Source organism: Ascaphus truei, chromosome 3, assembly GCF_040206685.1.
Source record: "Ascaphus truei isolate aAscTru1 chromosome 3, aAscTru1.hap1, whole genome shotgun sequence".
Classification (NCBI taxonomy): Eukaryota; Metazoa; Chordata; class Amphibia; order Anura; family Ascaphidae; genus Ascaphus; species Ascaphus truei.
Window position 1 is genome coordinate 106807448 of NC_134485.1, and position 18638 is coordinate 106826085.

The following is an 18638-nucleotide window of genomic DNA, read 5'->3' on the forward strand; positions in this document are numbered from 1 at the left end:
AATAATGCACAAATCCACATGCTGTGGCCTTACGCACTGGACAACTGTACTGTATTCAGTATTTTGTACCCTAATGTTACATTTTTTTTCTTGTTTCCAGGAATCATGAATAAAGCGTTCTTCCAAGATCACATGTTGTTGAATACATAAAGAATGATTTCCCATCTGGTCACCGGTTCTTCCAGGACAATGATCCGAAACACACAGCGTCGGCGGCTCACATTCTTGCCAGCGGTATCAACTGGGTTAAGACGCCAGCGGAGTAAGTTGGGTAACCTTTTCTCATTGTTTTACATAGTTTTACTGTATATCTCCTTACGTAATTCACCTTTTTTCTCCCCTCCTACTGTATTACAGATCACCAGATTTTATTCCCATCAAAATGGTATGGCATGAGTTGAAGGATTATATCAGAAAAGTGTGGAAAGGAAGAATTGGAAATGGGATACTGAATTTCTGGAACAATATACTCACAGTAGCCAGATGTAATAAATATATTGATCATATTGCGACTGTGTTGCCTATTGTTATACAACGTAATAGCCAGGCCTCGGGAAAGTAATAAGGCACAGGTAAGTATGATAGAGATAGGTATGGCCCCAAAAATAACCATGTCTGCATTTATTGTTTCTTTTCATTTTCAGGACTGCCGCAAGCAAGCAAGGAAGGGTGGGGATGTGTGTAAGATAATAGTACGGTGTTCATGTACTGTACAAACTAGTCTGTATCTTACACAAACCCCCCCTCTCCCACCTCTCTCAATTGTTACTGTATAGAAATTCGTGTTTGCCAAAAAAAAAATCTATTTTTTAAACTCCCTTTGCAGACCAGAAATTCTTATGAACAGTTCAACAAACAAAGCATTGCACTTCACATTGTTTAATCAATAATTTCTGTTAATAATACAACAAAATGCTGTTGAAAAATACCTTTTTCTTGCATTAAGGATTATCCAACATGTCTTCTGCCCAGCTCATGATAATCACACAACAGTACATTTACGTTAATGGCTCTGTTAGGGGCCTCTGTTGTTGTGTTGTTGATAAGAGGTGAACTCCAAGATGACTTGGGGCAGCACAATAGAAGAACCTTTGAAGGGCTTATGGCACGCATGCGTGGCATGGTTTGTCAGAGGTGTTGATAAGAGGGGGGAGGGGGTGCGAGCTGTGCTAGCTAGCTGTATGAAGTTCCAAGCTGTAAAGTACCAGTAGTTTAAAGACATACAGTATTCTCAATAGGTCATCATAATGGTTTGCTCCCCACACCCACAAATAAAAAAAACCAGTACTACAGTATGCCACCCACCTCTGAAAGAACGTACATGACTAGTGTGGAATTAGAAAGCAACAGTACAGTACAGTATATATTTTTAAAACTTGAACTAACTTCCAAATGAATGGGAAGTTATACACGCATGCGCATTAATATTGAAGAAGATCCCAGGTTCCAACCAAAGAGAATTATACGCAGGCGAAGAACGGTGAGAGCAGGCTCGGGAAGATTAATGCAACCACAATGCAAAGCATTTGAAAATGGATGCTGCTTTGCTCTTCGCACTCGTGCGTACTGTAAAAAGCTGCTCGGCTATTTGCATTAAAGTGGAAATAAAATGACAATAATTTTTTTTTTTAAAGTAAGAACATCTGAAAAAAAAATATCTGAGGCAAGAATCGAACCCTGGTCCACTCTGTTAATGGACTGCAGCATTAAGAATCAGCAATTTTTTTTTAATAAGCAGTTTACCTTAACCAAGGAAAGTCATGTAGAAAACAATAAGCGTGAAGTCTATTATTAATGATTTGATTCTACTGGACTACAGTATCGCAGACAAGAATGAAATGTGACAGCTTACAGTAGAAGGGCTTTGGAATTTGCGCATGCGTGGCAGGCAGCTCAGCGATTTCAGCCAACATGTTAATCGTGACATAGAATTGCTATTGGATTTTGATGACAACAACTCTCGATTGCCCACTTGAGTTTCTCGACGGTATTGCAGAACACGCTAAAATGCCATTTTCTAATCCGGAAAAAACGATAATCAAACCGAGTGTTTAACTCAGCACGATTAGATCAAATTACGCGCCATCGAATGGGTATTCCGATCTACACACCGCGTGAAGTGTTCAAATAACGGCCGCTGCATCAGTACGTGGGCAAAACTAGACGTGAGTTCAGGCGACGCGTTCTTGAACATATTGGTTCTATATGTAACCATCTAGACATCTCACTCGCACGTCATGTTAACGAAGCACCAATGGTAACACCAGGAATCTCCACTTCTGTAGCATTGATCATGTCATTATTGGACCCAGAAGAGGGGATTGGGACCGTATTCTACTCCAAAAGGAGAGCCGTTGGATTTATGATCTCCATACTTTAAGTCCAAACAGCCTGAATGAGGGCTTTCTATTTACCCCCTATCTATGAGACTATTCACAGTTTTGTGTCATGCTCTTTCATCACGGCTAATGATGTGTTAGACTTGGATTAGTGGCAACACACATTTATTGGCAACCATTCAGTTTTAATTAGTTTACACTCTAATGGGGGGCTTTGCTCGCCATGTTTTAATATTCAATTGGTATCTCACCTTTTCCTATACACTTTATACATTCCCCTTTCCCCTATTCTATTCTATAATTCTTTTTTGTTCCTCCCAGCAGAGCTCTATAAATATTGGCCACTGGGGGGAGTGAAGATCTATCCCTCTCTGGGTGAAACTATCGCAAAACGTATGTCAGAGGGCGTCATGACGTCACACACCACGATTTCCATAATGGACGCCTGCAGCTCCAAGCAGACCTGATCGTCACACAGACTGAGTCTCCTTCAGCTGCGCACTCACCCAGCACTCACCTAGCTCGCTCCACGAGGATTGTGTACCCAGGGCAAGCACAGATAAGTGTTTTGAGGGTCCTCTTTCCCTCTTTCTGTTCTCACCCCCCCTCTCACCCCCGTGTACTGTAGGGGTATGTTATTGAGGGTCAGATTGGGGGACCACACGATCCTGTTGTATTGCTCCCCCCACAGGGTTAGCATATATTGGTGTGTAGGGATTCCCCACTCTCCCTTTCTGTCCCTGTGTGTAGTTACTGACGAACACGGTCAGTTTATGTGGGGTTTTACTGCTACACTTCTTATTTGTCTTTGACCACTTACCTGAGTGGATATACATTGCTAGCTTTTATTAGTGTGATATCTAGCCAGTGTTTGTATTTACCTATACCCACACTGTTGATCATTTTTGTACACCATTGTTATTACTTTTACAGTACATATATTGATGCGTGGCCTCATATGTTCATGAGTGTATATACACACTAGTGCTTTATGTGAGTGTTAACATTTCATAGCGTTCCAGTGATGTCATGTACCAGAAACAGCCCCTATAGCCATGATACAACAGGCATAGGTGTTTCTGGATTTTCACAGTGCTTATGTTATAGTTCTAATTTGACTATTTTTGACAATTCGCCATTTAGAGACCTCCTATGGGGCATCAGCACTGTATTGATTTCAGTTCACCGTATTCACTACATTTTTTGGTACCATTTCATTTTTTAGTAATCCTTAATAAAGTATTTTAACATTACAACTATTTTTGTTTGGTCCAGTTTTTCTCTGTTGTACTGCATGTTGAGCAGGGTGCTCTCTCCTTCCAGACTCTGAGTGCATTTTACTGGGCCTTATCTGTAGGCACAGTGTCTTTGCGTCATACGGTGTTCTTTGTGTTTGATTATTATCCCCCTGCACTATTGCACCAGTCTGTTATTTTGACCCTTGTGGTCACATTAGGTTGAGCGAGTGCATTTTTTCTTTGCCTCCCATGTTTTCAACATACCTGTATTTCTCTAATTGTGGCTTTTTCTCTTTCAGAATTTGGTCACAAGTATATTATGTATTTTTTATTTTTCATTACGTATGTGTTTTAATATGTTCTGATTCTTTTATTGTATACCAATGTTTGCAGGCTACTGATGGGCAGTCATGTGCATTTTCACTGATTGGCACTGTAATTTGAAACCTAAGTCACTGATTGGGGGTTGCTGGGTATATATATATATGTGTGTACTCCTTGAGCTGTCTGCAATCCCTGAAGAAGTAACTTTCAGTTACGAAACGCGTTGGAAGAACTCATTGCTCCTTTGTCTGACCCAAACCTTAGCCAAGCATACACTTGGTTTGTGCCTCCCTGTCCCCCGCATCACTGCCTGCCGCACTGTGTGTCTAACGCCGCCTTGGACGCTCCTCCACTCTCAAGAATAGAGGGGAATCCTGTGACATCATCGGCAGGCGCACCACGGGACTGAGCGGCGCGCTGCTGGTGTTCTGCATCTGTGGGACTAACGGAGGTATCTGTGCCTTGTTACGGGACATTTCATGGGACATTTCACCGGTCCTTACCATCTGGTTACCCTGGGATGAGGGAAACGTGATCCAAGGCTCCACGGAGGTTCCCTTCCTGGCTGATGACTGCTGGTATCCTGTGATTCAAACTGCCTCCGTTGAAGAGCTGCGACTCCAGCGTTCTCTCTGTGTGGTAACCCCACTAACCCATTGCCTGTTTTATTCATTATTGATGTACGCAGAACCTTTAACTTTTTTAGTAAATTCATCTTTTTTACTTTACTTCACTATGTGCGTTGTGTGCCTTGTTTCTGTGTCTTTTCTCCAGTATTAGGGGTGTCGAGCAACCCCTTCAAGAAAGGCTGCAGACGCAAATATAGTGACTTCCCTCACAAGGTCCAACTATTGTTTTATTTTAATATCACTTTTCACTGTGTTTATTATTTAGCACTGTATGTGGGACCATGTTTTAGCTGCGCACTGATCACCTTTTTCGTATGTGTGTGTATACTTGGCGTTGAATCCTTGGACTTGTTATTAAGCCTTGGCACTTTCACATGTGTTTAGGTTTTGGTTCTAAAAATAATTGGGTTCTGGTTTTGACAAAATTCAATTTGTTTGGTTTTGGATTTTTTAAGAGGCAATTCAAGCATCCTAAAAAAATATATATATAATTTTCTTTTAATATATGCAGACTTTGATTACCTTTATTGAAAACCAATTACGTAAGTTGCCGATCAATTAGTTCTCCCATGATCGATCAGCAAAATCCTGTTTCCCAGGGTTAACTAAATGGCTGCCTTTCCGTTTCAAATCAATCCTTCAGTCAGTGTAACAGTAGCTCCAATGTATTCTTAGGCTGCGAACCCGCTGCGGCCAGCGGCGCACGCGGCCGCGGGCCACCAGACCCTTAATCGAATGGTCCTTGCCCCCGCTGCCTCCGTCCAGCAGGGCTGACTACGTACTGTGACGCGTCAGCCTGCTGGAGCTACAACCGGATTGTGTTTTTCAGCACTGACGCGTCACGTGGTACGTGAGTCAGCCATTGGGGAGGAGGGGAGGAGAGCTGCTTGTGTGTCTGTTTTGTGCGTTCGGCTGTGTGTGTGCCTGAGTGAGTGAGTGCCTGTCTGTGTGTGTGCCTATCTGTGTGTGTGCCTGAGTGCGTGAGTGCCTGTCTGTGTGTGTGCCTGTCTGTGTGAGTGCCTGTCTGTGTGTGAGGAGTTGAGGGGCTCAGCGGTTGAGGGGTTCAGCGGTTGAGGGGCTGAGGGGCTGAACGGCTGAGGAGTTGAGGGGCTGAGCGGCTGACGGGCGGTCCCGCCCCCTCGCGTCATGGCCGCACCCCCTCACATCATGGCCGCGCCCCCCACTTATTTGGCCACCCCCCCCCCCACCCCCTCGCCAGAAAAAAGTTTCTTGCAGATCGCGGTGCAGTGAGTTGCACGCGCCGCCGGCAAGCAAGACAGCCGTGCGGACGTGTGTAACGGGGCCTTAGCCTTACATTACTAAGGTAGCATTTCTATTGTTAGAGATTGCAGCTCAAACTGCTTGGAACATTGGCAACAAATAATCACAAACAGGAAAGTGTTGCAAAGATCTTGCACTGCTTGGGAGGTGTGCTAAACCTGCTATAGAAATCAAATGATGCTCAGTATATTAAAACTCATTAAACATGGAAAGGTAGTAAATATTATCTAATACTACAGAACTGATTATTATTTTTAACACACATGTAGGATATTGCTTGAATTGCTCTTTTAGCAAATTAGAAACAATCTGAAACTAGACATGAAGAAAACAAACAGGTCAAAGGACACTTTTATGATGTGAAATTTTAAACTAATGGATAACTTAACTGTTTTATGACTGGAAATAAGATATGTGGCAGAAATATGTATAGATAGAGGGCCAAAACCTGGTGTGTGAAATCAGAACCTACCAGAACCTTACACATTGCATAAACAAATACGCAACCATCCTAAACACTTAAGATTTTCAGAAGCAAACGCTAAAAGTGATTTAGAACCAAAATCAACACCAAAACACCCACCCAAACACCAGAACACCCACCGGAACACTAGAACACCCACCCAAACACCGGAACACCAGGCCAAATGCCCATTGCTAGGTGATTCTCATCACCATTTTTATTATTTTATTATTTTATACTTATTTTAGGCATTTTATATGCTACTTTGGCACTTTGGCCCAAATCATTTTTGCTCAAATTATCCAAAGTATTGTAATTTTTGGTTTGATATTATTTTTATTGTATTTAAAATAGACTCATATAGCCTTTAAAGCTCATGCATGCAGCAACTATAATGTCTACTCTGGTCCAAAAGAAGTGTCACAACTAGCAAATAATACAGAGTATTGTGACGCAGGTTAGATCAGACCTGGGTTATTTGGCAAAGTGGACGTATTTATTATCCCTGTTTTGATTCAAGTGGCCTTCCTCAGTGTCCATCAAAAGAATTAGTGGAACATTCACCACATCTATAATCCACATGAGCTACCATACACATTTGTTTTAGGGCTTAAGGTTAGGGACTTACAGTGATTCTAACTCAAAGAAATATACATTAATTAAATGCTATGTCCCTTATTCTGTAAGATGGGATAGTGCAGATGTGCTATCGCATGAAAAGCCCCATTAAAGTCAATGGGACTCTTCGTGTGATAGCATGTCATCTGTGCCATCACACCTTACAGAATAAGGGCCATTTAATAAATAAATATATCATTTACCAGGCAAAATACACGTACACTTCATTTTATATTATATACTGTATGCTGGAAATGAGTGAGACCAATTTTCAAAAAAGAAGACGTCAGTGTTACTGTCATACAATATACACTAATGGTCTTATATTCATTGTAACGCTTTGAGAGAGCCAATTACTGGTAAATGTATTAAACTGCAATAAATGGACCTATGCCTGTACAGAGCTTTGTCTTATATAATACAAAGATTAAGATCGTTATAGTCCTACTTACTCAACAACTTTATACAGTATCTCTACTCATTTAAAGGTTCAGCAATGCATTGAAATAGAATTAATTGCTGGCCATTTGGTCGTTAAAGCTGCAGTTCAAGCTGCCGTTTTTAAAACATATATATATTTCCCATTCAATATGTGCATCTATACAATCTGCGCACTGACAAGTGATTAGCTAAGCTGCAGATCGATCCGTTCTCCTGTAATCGACTGTAATAGATTGCTTGCTCAGAGTTATTTAATTCAGTTCTTGCACAGCATTGTGGGCAATGTAGTCCTGGAATATGATTGACTGTGCAGTTACTAGATACAATTGGTGCACTGCTAGAGAGAGGGCGGGGCTCAAGAGCCAGAGCCTATCAGAAGGGGAAGGGGGCTGTCACTTTGGAAATGCTTCCTACATTAGAAACATTAATAATGTCTTTAAAACATTCTTATTATTTTTTTAAATGCTACAAGTATTTTTTCATAGTACTGAACTGATTTTTTTTTTTTTTTAAACACACATGTAGAATATAGCTTGGTTTGCAGCTTTAAGATGTGATTCACTTTTAAAGCTTTACAATCTTCTGACCCTCCTTATATCTAAACCCTAATTTCTTGCCATACACCATCCCGACTCTTGCGTTCTGCTCAAGGATGTCTTCTGTCTACCCCTTTTGTAGCTAAAGCCCTCTCCTGCCTAAAACCTCTCTCACTGACTGCCCCGCACATCTGGAATGCCCTTCCCCTCAATGTCCGACTGACACCTTCTCTATCCACCTTTTAAGACCTTTCTTAAAACCTACCTCACTAACGAACCATATGAGAAGCTCCGTGGAATATACTATACACCTCAGACAATGACCTTCACCCCTTGCAGACTCACTTACCAGAACGTCCTCCTCCTGTCTCTGTATGTTCTGCCTACTTACCACTTAGATTGTAAGCTTCTCGGGACAGGGACTAATTTTTCTTAATGTTACTTTTATGTCTTAAGTGCTTATTCTCACTGTGTGTTATTTTATTATGTCACGTGCATTACGGCTGTGAAACGCTATGTACATAGATGGAACTATATAAATAAAGATATACATACATACCTACATACATACAAACCCTGTATGAGAGAAGTCCCTTTTCCCCTCACCTTTTTATTTTCGGGTGCTCTGTGTCCCGGAACAATAAGCCTAGGGACCTCCTCACCAACCTGTTCCTGGCATTGGTTAAGCTAGCCATATATGAGACCAGGTAGCAGTATTTGGAAGGGGAGGTACCAAAGAACATTGTGGCCATGTTTCGGGCGCTGGTGCACTCCCGTATCCAGGCAGATTACACGTACACCAAGTCCACTGGGACGGTTTCAGAGTTTGCCTCCCGGTGGGCGTCAAGCGGGGTGCTCTGCTCGGTATCCCCCCATTTGGATTTATTTACATCAACCCTCCACTTTTAGTGCACTTTATTTTCTTTTACAGTGCACGTGTTATAGGTCTATTTTTATTTATTTTTTGTCTGGTTTCTTTTGTCTTATCTGGTTTAAGTAACCAGGTAGGAATGCCGTTTAACTGATTGGCCGGCACAGCCGGCCAATTAGAAAAACCAGCACAAAACAGACCTAATGGTTGCCTTTGATTGACGATCAAAGTAATGCAAACAGAAGGCTTTGCATTCTATAATACACAAAGCGTGCAGCAGAGTACAGGGAGCGCAGGGCTGTGCAGAAACAGTTACACTGCTCTAATGAAAAAGCGCCTAAGATTTGCAGAGCAGCACCTTGGTGAAGCAGTGTAAAAGTGTAACCGATTGTTTGTACTTGGTAAATGCAAAGTCCATGAGACTTTTATCTCTTACAGAAATTAGTAGAGAAGGTGCTTGTGTGCTTATAGCGAAAGATAGCAAGTGAAGGTCATTGGTCTACCATTCCGAGATGTGGAAAATCACCACGAGTACAATGCATGTTGCTGTGTGTTAGAAGGTAACATGCATAACCTCAGTTCCATCGCATTAACACCGTTGGTGCTGGAGGGTATTGCAGGCGTCTCTGGCACCAAAGGGCTATTTTCAATAAAGCTACTGCTGCGGCACAGTTTATTCGAGCATTTGCCCGTTCTGTGCCGCAGGAGTAGCCTGGCGCGCGCCCGAGTGTGACGGGCGCACGCCGAAGCAGCGGAAGAGCGCCCTCCGATCGGGGCGCTCTCCCTACCGCTGCCGGGTCCGCCGGGTCCCCCGGAACCCCCTGCCGCTGTCCCGCGATCGCGGGACACCAGGGCTCCCTCGGGGAGCCCCTGGACACGCGTGCAGCGGGCGCACGCTCCCGATGACGCGTGACCGCGCGTCTATGACGCGCGGCACGCTGAGGGGCGGCCACTAGCAAGCCGGGAGATTTCCCGGCTTGCGGTACCGACCACACTTCAATAAAGTGTGTCGGTAGTGTATTTGAAATCAGGGCTCATAACGTCATGTTATCTAAATCAGGGGAGTGCAATCTTTTTCCCCACCGCCCTCCTTCTGGTTTTCCCCCTCTCCTCGCTTCCCCCCCCCCCTTACCTTGATTCAGATGTCCTGGCATCATGATGTCACGTTGTCATGGCAACGTGATGCCACATGACCCTGCAGCGTCATTTGCCGCCGCGTTGCCATAGCGACGCGTCACTAGAAGCATCTGAATCAAGGTAAGTAAGGTTTGCAGAGGCCCTGCAGCTCCCCCGGCATTAATTTAAATGCCTTTGGGAAGCGCGTGGCCTCCGTAAACCCCGCGCCCCCACAGCGAATCTCGCGCCCCCCACTTTGTGCTCCGCTGATATAAATCACTTACGGACATTAATGCATATTCATGTCATTGTAGCGCAACATTGCATATGTCTTAATCCGGCTGCTTTAAAAAAACAAATGGAGGCCAGTACTTTCTCCTGTTTCTCATCTCCGTTGCGACGTCATGTGACATTGCGATGTCATTGTGACGCATCATCACAAGGAGAAAAAAGCACCGGCACGAACTGCCACAAAAAAAGTATCTCTCTCTCCTCCCCTCCTCAAACGCCATTTTGCAGGGTCTGCATGTGAGTATTGCCACATTTAGGTATAATTTAAGTAATGTAGCGTCCCTGTGTTAGTGGTTATGCAATGTTAGGATAATAGCTTATTTTACATATAACTATCACCAATGCCGTTATACTGTAATTTAAGCAATGCAGTTCCTGGGAGAAATCCTTGGCCGTTGAAGCTAGATGTTATGGCATAACACACTGTAACGTAAACTTAGTTTAACGACACGTCAAGTCACTTAACAGAGCTTTGTGGATTTGGGCGTGTAATAATTAATTCAATATGTTCAATGAATATTACTAAACTTGTATTTGTTTCACGTTTACCAATATCTTTAGTTCTGACTAAAGTTCTATGGTCACAATGCAATATTATCCTACCACCTTATAAAATATATACCGCACATCGTGCTCCCAATAAAGTGAAAGCACTGAGTCTTGTACACATTAACGAAGATATTTAATGTTTGTTTTATAACTTAAAATATCTTTAATACATTTTCAATTCCAAATTCCATGGACCTGTTGAAGGTACTAAGCTTTCGTTAGGGGCCCCGTGCTCTTCCCCACAATATTGAAACTGATTGCTGGAGGTGGGGGGGCAGCGCAGGGTCTCCGTAAGTGCCTCTTGCCTTCTCTCCGGAGCCGGCATCTCCTCCTGCAATCATGTGATAACGCGTCACCATGATAATACAATGTCACATGACGCCACGACGTTGCATGGCGACATGTCACTGTGACAACGTGATGTCACGTCACATGACTCCACGGCGACCATGGCAACTCGACGAAGCAGGAGGAGATGCCGCTCTGGATAAGGTATGAGGCCCCCGTCAAAATCCCAATGCACCACAAAAAATAGAGAGCTGTATAGTGCCTCTATGGCAGGGCTGCACATGTGAGGGGGGGAGGGGGGTGGGCTGCTGACATGAGGGGGGGTGGGCTGCTGACATGTGAGGAGGGGTGGGCTGCTGACATGTGAGGGGGGGTAGGCTGCTGACATGTGAGGGGGGGGTGGGCTGCTGACATGTGAGGGGGGGATGGGCTGCTTACATGTGAGGGGGGTGGGCTGCTGACATGTGAGGGGTGGGTGGGCTGCTGACATGTGAGGGGTGGCTGCTGACATGTGAGGGGTGGCTGCTGGCATGTGAGGGGTGGGTGGGCTGCTGGCATGTGAGGGGGGGCTGCTGACGTGAGGTGCAGGGGGGGGGAAGTGATGTGAGGTGCAGGGGTGTATGATGTGAGTTGCAGGGGGGGAGAGAGTCATATTGAGGAGAGGGGGAAAGAGTGTCATTGAGAGGAGGGGGAGAGAGTGTCATTAGGGGAGGGGGAGAGTGTCATATTGAAGAGAAGGAGAGAGAGTGTCATATTGAGGAGAGTGTCATATTGAGGGGAGGGGGAGAGAGTGTCATATTGAGAGGAGGGGGAGAGAGTGTCATATTGAGGGGAGGGGGAGAGTGTGTCATATTGAGGGGAGGGGGAGAGTGTCATTGAGAGGAGGGGGAGAGGGTGTGATTTAGGGGAGGGGGAGAGAGTGTTATATTGAGGGAAGAGAGACGTGGGGGGGATGCTGACATGGGATGCTGACTTGGGGGGGGCTGCTGACATGGAATGGGCTGGGGGGATGTGGAGGGGGTATTGTGTTTTTGATGTGGAGGGTGGTATTGTGTGGGTGAGGGGGAGAGATGGGGGTATGAGAGATAGATGAGGATGATGATGATGGAGAGGTGCTGGAGGAGAGATGATGATGATGATGATGATGATGATTAGGATTTAACCCGTGCGGCCCAAATTTTTTTTCCTTGGAGCAGTTTGGCCCTTCTCACTTTACGAGTTGGGCAGGCCTGCTCTATGGCTTAGTACTGCTTAGTAACTATGGCCCACAGTGCTTCGGACTGGCTTATTTCTCTGAAAACTGCTGCAAGATATGAAAATGATAGAATTACAATAACAAGCACAAAGGTAATTTAAAAAATAAATTGGGGGTTATTTTTTAAAGAGTTCTGGCTGCAAAACTGGAATAAAAATAGCACTGGATTTATCAAGGAATAGCATTTCCTTTTTAATGGAAATTTCCATTACGTTCAGTTAATAAATTGAATGCAGTTTTAGTACAACTATTCCCCTAGTGCTTACCCCCATTGCCTTTTTAAACTATCTACTTGGGACTTGAGGCCCAAAGTGGACCATAGGGTTTCCAGATCCACTAGTTTCAAACCAGTTGATAATACATGTGCCCTGTCTCTCCCATAAGAGTAAATGTTTTACAGGCTATACAAATAAATGCTAATTATCCCATTTCCACTCCTTGCCAGAGAGGCCTGCAGCATGTAAGGGTTAAATGGGGGGTTTGGAAGCTGAGGAGCAATGTGAGGAAGTACTTTGTGATGCAAAGGGTGGTACATTTGTGGAGTAACCTCCCAGCAGAGGTGGGAATTTTAAAATGCTTGGGATGGACACATGGCTGTCCTAAATGTAAATGAAAGCCAAGCATCAAGAAGGGCCTGAGTTTTTACGACAAATTGGAAAAAGGGCAGCCATGGTGGATCTAGTAGTCGTTTATGTATCATCAAATTCTATGTTTCTAAATAAAGAGTGCTGGATACAGTATATTTACAGCTATTTACTTTCTCAGTGGTTTTTGGATGGACTAATGCTTTCTTTGGTTGTGGCTTTGCCCAGGGCCTCTGACAGGGGCGGAGCACCCAGACAACAGTCCTGGGCTCAGTGGCAGAGAGGGTCTTGCTCCCCTCCCCCCCTTCTCAACATCTCAGGGTCCGGGTGAAGATTCTAATCCTTGGCCCAGGAAAGCAGTCCGTGGCCCTGCCTCTGCCTGTCTTAAATGAATGTATCCGGTTTTTAACAGTGATATTGTGCCTGTCAGTGTGATTGTGTAACTTCACTTTTTTTTATTTAGGGACCCCTGGGTGCCATTGATTTTTCATTTACATGCTCATTATTCTGCACTCAATTAAAAAAATATATTTTGGTAAGATTGTGTCCTTTTTGCAGCAAAATTATTGTAAAAAAATCAAAGAGCATTGCCCCGTGATTTTTAAATCAGGCACCATCTCGCTACTTTGCTTAACCCTTTAGCTGCCAAATGGGCCTGCAATGTGTTACAAAGGGAAGCGGCTCCGCCGGTGAAAGCGATCATTACTTTTCATGTTAAACTTTCTACTTTCTAAAATGTTTCTAAATTCATGGTTAGCATTTCCTTGTCAAGAAACAATTGTCAACTCTAACACTTAAAGGTGCAACCTCACTTAGCGGATCAGATTAATCTCGTAGGGGCTTCTAGGGTGTGTCAATCAAATGTTTTCTTTCTACTTATCACAGTAATAAAGATAAGGGGAGGTGGGACTCTGGCCCTACAAGCACTAGCTGGACACACATCACACAAAAGAGAGAAGCCAGAGGAAATGAAGTCCCTCCGAAGTGTAACTTTAAAACATTGATTACAAATACTTATACTGTAGGTGTCAGCTTTGGGTAAAAAAATGTATCAATTAATTACCCAGATGAGACCCCTGATACATGTCACTGGAATTATATCACTTTGGTCCTGAAAGGGATTACACCTCTAACACTCTTTCTTCTTCCTCAACTCAGTCTCATTTCTTTTTTTTTTTAACGTCTTGTTGGATTCATACTTTTTATCTGCAAATACATGATAACATTCTATTTTTATCTAGCTGTGTTTACATCATTGTTTATATTTTCAAGTTGAGTATCTGACTTATCAGCACTTCGCGGCTTCTGGCATACGCTCTTAAGGTGCGTTTGTCTGAAAACTCCCATTGACTTGAGCAATGGGCGGTCGACTGCTCTGGATCTGAAGGACTTATTCTATATAGTCACTAAAATAAAAAAAAGAGTATGTGTTCTAGCTTAAGATTGGTAAATTATTAAATAAGGTATTCAATAAATGTGATATCAGGTGGTACACTTAGAGGAGTGTAAACTTATGCAAAACCTCATTACGATGCACTCATGAGTGACCTTTTCTTAGTATTTAATGTATCAAAAGTATCATAGTATGAGTATTCATCCCAGGGCTTCATTAGAATCCCACAGGCAGCGGATCGCTCAAGCGGCAGGCCCCCGCGATGCCATGTACTCCGTCACACGCGTGTGCCTACTATATCTATACCCGCGGCCTAAGTGCTTATATTTGGACTTATTATGGGCTTCTATTGATAGACAAATTGTATGCAATAATTTAGACATTGCACTTGGATAATTTCCTGACTCTGCTATCTATGCATGAAGGGAACATTGCCCGCTTTTGGGTTTGCAAACACATATATGACCGTATTATTGTGATTTTGATGCTGTCTCTACTTGCGCTTTATTTCTCCCTGAAACTGATCAACTATAGGTGTTTTTCTGTTGATTAAGAGATATATCCATTAGATTGGGAGTCAACTGACACAGCACCAGATATTTTATTGTGTCTTTATATATGGTCTGATGGCTGCCATTGTGAGATTTATTAATACTTTTAGATACATTGAATACTAATAAAAGGTCATTGATGCATTGTGCATTGTTAATGAGGTTTCTTTTTTTCAATGTTTACTTTTTTGCTTATTTATATAGTCAGAAGCTGTGGTTCGGGCTGTTTGTGGATGAACCTCCCAATCATAGACTACGGGAATTTTCAACCAAAAACTGCCCATATAGCTGCTTCGGAAGATACAGAATGACCCTCTTAACGTAATACCTGTCTGTAGCCATATTGTCATTGTTATTTCAACTATAACTATAGTGTTGCTATTCTCTGTGTGTTCTTCTTTTGCCATAGTTACTGGTGCTAACATAACCAAAGATTAGGATACAATGATCTAGGCGCTGACATTTGGCCTTTCCACTTTGGTAGACCCAATTTTAGGGGGTCATTTTCCGGCTACAAAACTGCACCAATGTTACCTACGAAAGACATTCCCATTGAAACCAATGCGATTTTCTCAATTTCTGACATTTCAGTATTTTTGCACCAGTTTTGCTCCAGTTTAGCAGCTGTGAAACTATGATAAATAACCTCATAAATATCTGACTCGCCATACATACTGTAGTGCCGACGGTTATTCTAAAACAAACCAGTGGCAATCACCAACAAGACCCAGGTACATGCTGAGTACATGCCGAAACATTTCAGTGACATTTCTGCAGACAGACTAATGGCCCATCGCATTAACAGCGCGGGTCCCTGGCAGTCCCATTGAAACTGAATGGGATTGCCAGGGAACCCTGCTGTGTTAATCCGATGGGCCATTAGCCTCTGCAGAAATGTCACTGTGTCAGCATGTACCCAGCATGTACCTGGCTAGTTTACGGCAAGTTTTAGAATACTCGTTGTCAAGTCTGTATACTGTAAGACAGAGGTGGGCAACCTATTTTTCAATGTAGCCACAGTTGTGGTGAATGAGAAGTGAAAATCGCCACACCATGTAAAAATTGAGAAATTAGGTTGCTCAATCGAACATTTAAAACAACACCCACTGTTCGTCTGCTTCCCTCACCTCAGCACTATCACCAGCTGCAGCTTCCCTCACCTCAGCACTATCACCAGCTGCAGCTTCCCTCACCTCAGCACTATCACCTGCTGCTGGTTCACTTCGTTGGCTCATTCAGAAAGTGGAAACCAGCACACGCCGTCAGGAAAAAGTTTATTTTACCGTGGAAGCTGGCAAACTCAAATTCGACACACTTTCATGGCCAATTCACCACTTGTGGCGATTGGTGACAAGGTTGCCCACCTCGACTGTAAGAGGATTGCTCCAATAAACATAAAGGGACTTACTAAGATTTCATTTTGTTGTGATACAGAGTAATCTAAACTTTTCAAAAATGTGCACCATTCTGTATGAAGACTTCATACATATGACACCTAATTTGTTGAATGCTCGATTAATTGAATTTAAATTAAAACAGAATTATGTGTATTTTTTTATGCATAACTAGTATTAGTAGATATACATTATTAGTGTAATATTATTTATAATAGGCATACTGTGAAAACTAGAGCTGTATAATGAAACCTCCGGGCTGAGCGAAATACATTTCTGTGTTCATACGTAGGAACTTAATTCTGCGCTAACACTATTAAAGGGTCTATTTAGGGTTTACATCAAGCCGAATTTGCAGGACGATTTTGATGCACTTTTGTTTGATTTTTTGGCGGACGGAAATATTATTTTCTAGTAAATACTGCACCACACGCGGTACATTTAGGTGTACCAAAACACATGCAAACAACCATTTTAGACACAGTTGGCTTGTGTACATACAATTGAAATTGTGTTAGATATATGTCAACTTTGCACAAAAAGGACAGTTTGCAACTCTTAGTGCATATCCCCCTACGTGCTGTAATTGTGTTAAGAAAGCGCTGTAATTGTGTTCAGAAAGTGCTGCAAGTTCTTTAAATATATAAATAGGTGGCAACTTTTCCAAATTCAATTTACACTGACTACACACTCACATGAATTGAAGAGAGTGACGGGAGGTCACAGGGAGAGGGGGCGGATAGGTTTGGGAAATAAGCAACTCATAAATAGCATCAGACACATTTTACAAATATACATTCATCTCATTCTCTGCCGGGGTAGCCCAGCAATGTAATACTGTATGTTCCTCTGTCACTGAAAGGAGTCAACTTAAATGATCCACACATTTACTGCACAATTACTTCTCTATGATGGTTCCTATCTGCTCTGTGCAGTCTTTGCTATTGTTCCTCTGTCCCTTTCCATCTACACTCAGGAATCGGATGACTTAGAAAGGCTGGAATATGTAGGATTATTCCTGAAAGCAAAGCATTATAATTGTGTAAATGAGATGATAGACTCTTTGGTGTTGGCCTATGCTGTTTACTTAGTTCTTTTATCCTGGCAATCAGTTTTCTTTCCCGTGCACTTCCACCTGCCTGCATACTACAGATATCACTGTAAAGTGCAATGTACAGCATCTGAGCTATGTAAACAAAGTATTAGTTCTGTCTTAACAATGCATGATTACCTGGCAGAAATCTGTACAACATAGCACCTGCTTTTAAACTTCCCACCTACATATAATAATGCCAGCTCCCTGACAGAAGTACCTACCTTGGTGGGCACGACCAGTGGCAGTGGTAGAAGACATAGAGGGGTCACAAAGATGATAAAATATTTCCTGTTTGCCAAGAACCATTTCCAAATGGAAACCATCCTGCCTTCACAGTGCTGTCTTAGTAGCGAAGGAGAGGTTGGTCTCTTCTATGGATCTATATAAGAGCTGAGGAGCAATTATACAGCCACCTAGGTAATTGTGGGTGTTTAGATTTTTCTTTTACAGCTGATGTGCCAGCAAGGAAGGAGGAGACACAAGGAAGAATAAATCACAACCCCAGCGATAATAATTAAACTCAGAAGAGACTTAACTCTTTCCATGTCGTACAGTATGTCGCAATGGCACATACATAGAAGGCAATATTGTATGCCCAACTGCCATGTATTTCTTTGTTAGCTGACTCTTTATGAATATTATACTGCATCTTAATACTTAACCCCTTCAGTGCTGCATCAGCGGCCCCTGTTAAACTGAATGAGCTAGACATCCAGGGGTATATTTCTGTCTGCTAAGTATTTCCTTATGGTTGTGGTCATTTTAGCGCATAGTAATGATTGCTCCTGGATCAATAAAGTGTGATGGTCACTATGCTCTTCTAGTAGCACATTTTGAATATAATATATATACTGTGTCTGTGCATATATATATGAGTTAGCTGTGTCAAGGGCTGTACTATGGCTGAGAAGTTATCCACAAACCTCTGATAGTACCCACAAAATCAGAGGAAAGATCTCTGCTCAGTTCATTGCCTCAGCCATGGCCAGGATGCTATGGCCTCCAGTTTTGGGTTGGTAACAATTCCTTTTTCAGAGACAATGTATCTCACATATTTAACTGATGTCCTGCGAAACTGGCATTTGTCTAGAGACAACTTCAACCCGTATTCACTCAACCAGTTCAGCACTTTCATCAGACGAGCCTCATTTTCCTCTAAAATCCTCCCGAAGACTTTAAGGTCATCCTGGTACACTACCACCTCCAGCAGGTTCATAGCCCCCACTACTCGTTCCATTAGTCTCTGAAAAGTAGCAGGCATACGTTCAAATTGATAGAATCCCAGAGAGCAGATGACAGCCGTCTTCTCCTTTTCTTACATGGAGATCTGGTAGTAACCACTTCGAAGGTCGAGGACTGAAGACCACTTACTCCCTGTGAG

The 18638-nt window shown here is 42.9% G+C and overlaps 1 protein-coding gene across 1 annotated transcript in view; it reads right to left on the reverse strand.

Moving 5' to 3' along the window:
• LOC142489083 (solute carrier family 13 member 2-like) overlaps positions 1 to 17637 on the reverse strand; it is a 97297-nt gene extending 79660 nt beyond the window's left edge. Inside the window, exon 1 of the mRNA XM_075589273.1 lies at positions 17479 to 17637. Coding sequence (XP_075445388.1) covers positions 17479 to 17580 — 102 coding nt within the window. The 5' untranslated portion in view covers positions 17581 to 17637. The remainder of the gene's footprint in view (positions 1 to 17478) is intronic.
• Between the last annotated feature and the right edge of the window lie 1001 nt (positions 17638 to 18638).